We start from the raw sequence: 1,664 nt of genomic DNA, 5'->3' as shown, positions 1-1,664 counted from the left end.
GGTAGCGTGTTGTAGATCTCTCGTCAAAGTTTGGACTCCACTCGTGGGTTTTGGCTTACGTTGTAGAATAACCAACTCAGAGCTTGAGCGGTGGTGTCACGTCCAGCAACGAGAAAGTCGACGACAACGTCGCGTAGGTACACGGGGTCGTATTGCTGCTCCTCGGTCTTTGGTGATTTGGCAAGAATATCGAGAAAGAGTGACAACATACTGATGTTCTTCGCTCTATCGTCTTCAAGATTTAATGCACGATTCGCAAGGACTTGCTGGACGATACTCAGCACCGCAGCATCGATCTCCTTAATGTCGAGTTGGAGCTGATCTTCCGAGCCAATACCCAATCGCTTCTGTAGCTTCCAGAACCAACGTGGGCGAACGAACCGTTGGGCGGTTAAACGCTGTGCACGGTCAAAAGCTGCTTGGAACGGAGCTCTTTATTCGCTCGTAGACAATTCATCGTCACTCCGAAGCTCATGTCCGTAAACACTTCGGTCGAGTAACAACTTATCAGTTTATACAAGTCCATGGAGCGATTCTTAGCACACACGTTCTTCAATACGTCGTGTAGCGCATTGGTGTGTCGGGTGGTAGCCTTAGTCATGCAGTCACGAAGCTCCTGAGTTTGGTACAAGCCACAAGCTACGTCACGTTGGTGTGCCCACTTAACTCCGTCGACGGCAAAGATGCCGTCACCCAGTAAGTCCTTCATGTCCTCAATATAGTGTGGTCCCTTAGGGAAGTTCATGAACTGATATTTGAGTACGTCCTCAAACGCCTAAGGAGTAGAGACAACGAGCATTTCAGGTAACCCCAGAACTTTCACAGTGAACAGTCGACCTTCAAAGCGCTCACAGTTTTTCGTAATCCATTTGTGAATGTCAGTGCCTGTCAACACTCTGAAAGTGATGTGCAGCACCGGAAGAGTCCAAGGTGGCTGAGCTGCCTCCTGTCGCCCGCCCCGGTTCCGATTCGGTTATCTCTTTTGAGTCGGATGACGGAGTTTCTTGTCAATTGCACACCACCAGAAGCAGTAGCAGACTCGCGACGGCCAGTGCATTGAATAAAGGATACTCCGTCTTCAGTATCGAGACCGACAGCATTGTGCTCTATGCGACGTGATTACAAGTGGATTGGGGTGGGTCAGTAGAAGTGAAGTGTTCATTATCTTCAGCCGAGAAAACTGTGGCACTCAATTTTTCTCACTTTTAGACATCCTCTTTGCAATTGATTATAGAGTATCACGTCTTTCTTTAAGCTGAAGTCATCTTATAAGGCTTACAATTTGAATACGGAAATGCAGCTGACACCGCAAAATCCAATTTGACAGTATCAAATATCAAAGAGAAAGATATTTCTGTCTCCATTTTGAAGTACCTACGTGTGATCGACTATCTACAGATTATAATTAAGTTTGCTATGACATCTGTACAGATCGAGTCCGCGAGAACTTCTTCGGGGCTGGAGGAGGTCGCAACGACCCGGATCGATTAAGCGCAGGAGCTTTGGCTTGGCTCACTTGCTGAACTGGACGTACTTGTACATATCACTGAAGCACATTCGACGTGCTTTCTCGCCCGAGATGGAAGCACGAGTTTGCAAGATTGAGTTCAGAGCTCCACTGCGACTGATTCTTCCTGAAGTTACAGCATCAATCTTAAGGCAGG

The 1,664-nt window shown here is 47.5% G+C and overlaps 1 protein-coding gene across 1 annotated transcript; it reads right to left on the bottom strand.

Moving 5' to 3' along the window:
* Positions 1-507: 507 nt before the first annotated feature.
* PITG_22318 (uncharacterized protein) lies at positions 508-1,100 on the bottom strand (the record flags this gene model as incomplete). Its single annotated transcript, XM_002909833.1, has 4 exons — positions 508-550; positions 630-748; positions 791-946; positions 1,020-1,100. The coding sequence occupies 4 exons, from the start codon at positions 1,098-1,100 to the stop codon at positions 508-510; spliced, it is 399 nt and encodes a 132-aa protein (XP_002909879.1).
* Positions 1,101-1,664: the final 564 nt, after the last annotated feature.

The sequence above is a fragment of the Phytophthora infestans genome, genomic scaffold, assembly GCF_000142945.1.
Source record: "Phytophthora infestans T30-4 supercont1.2323 genomic scaffold, whole genome shotgun sequence".
NCBI lineage: Eukaryota > Oomycota > Peronosporomycetes > Peronosporales > Peronosporaceae > Phytophthora > Phytophthora infestans.
Note: the sequence above shows the minus strand (reverse complement) of the source record. Positions and strands in the feature narration are given on the sequence as shown.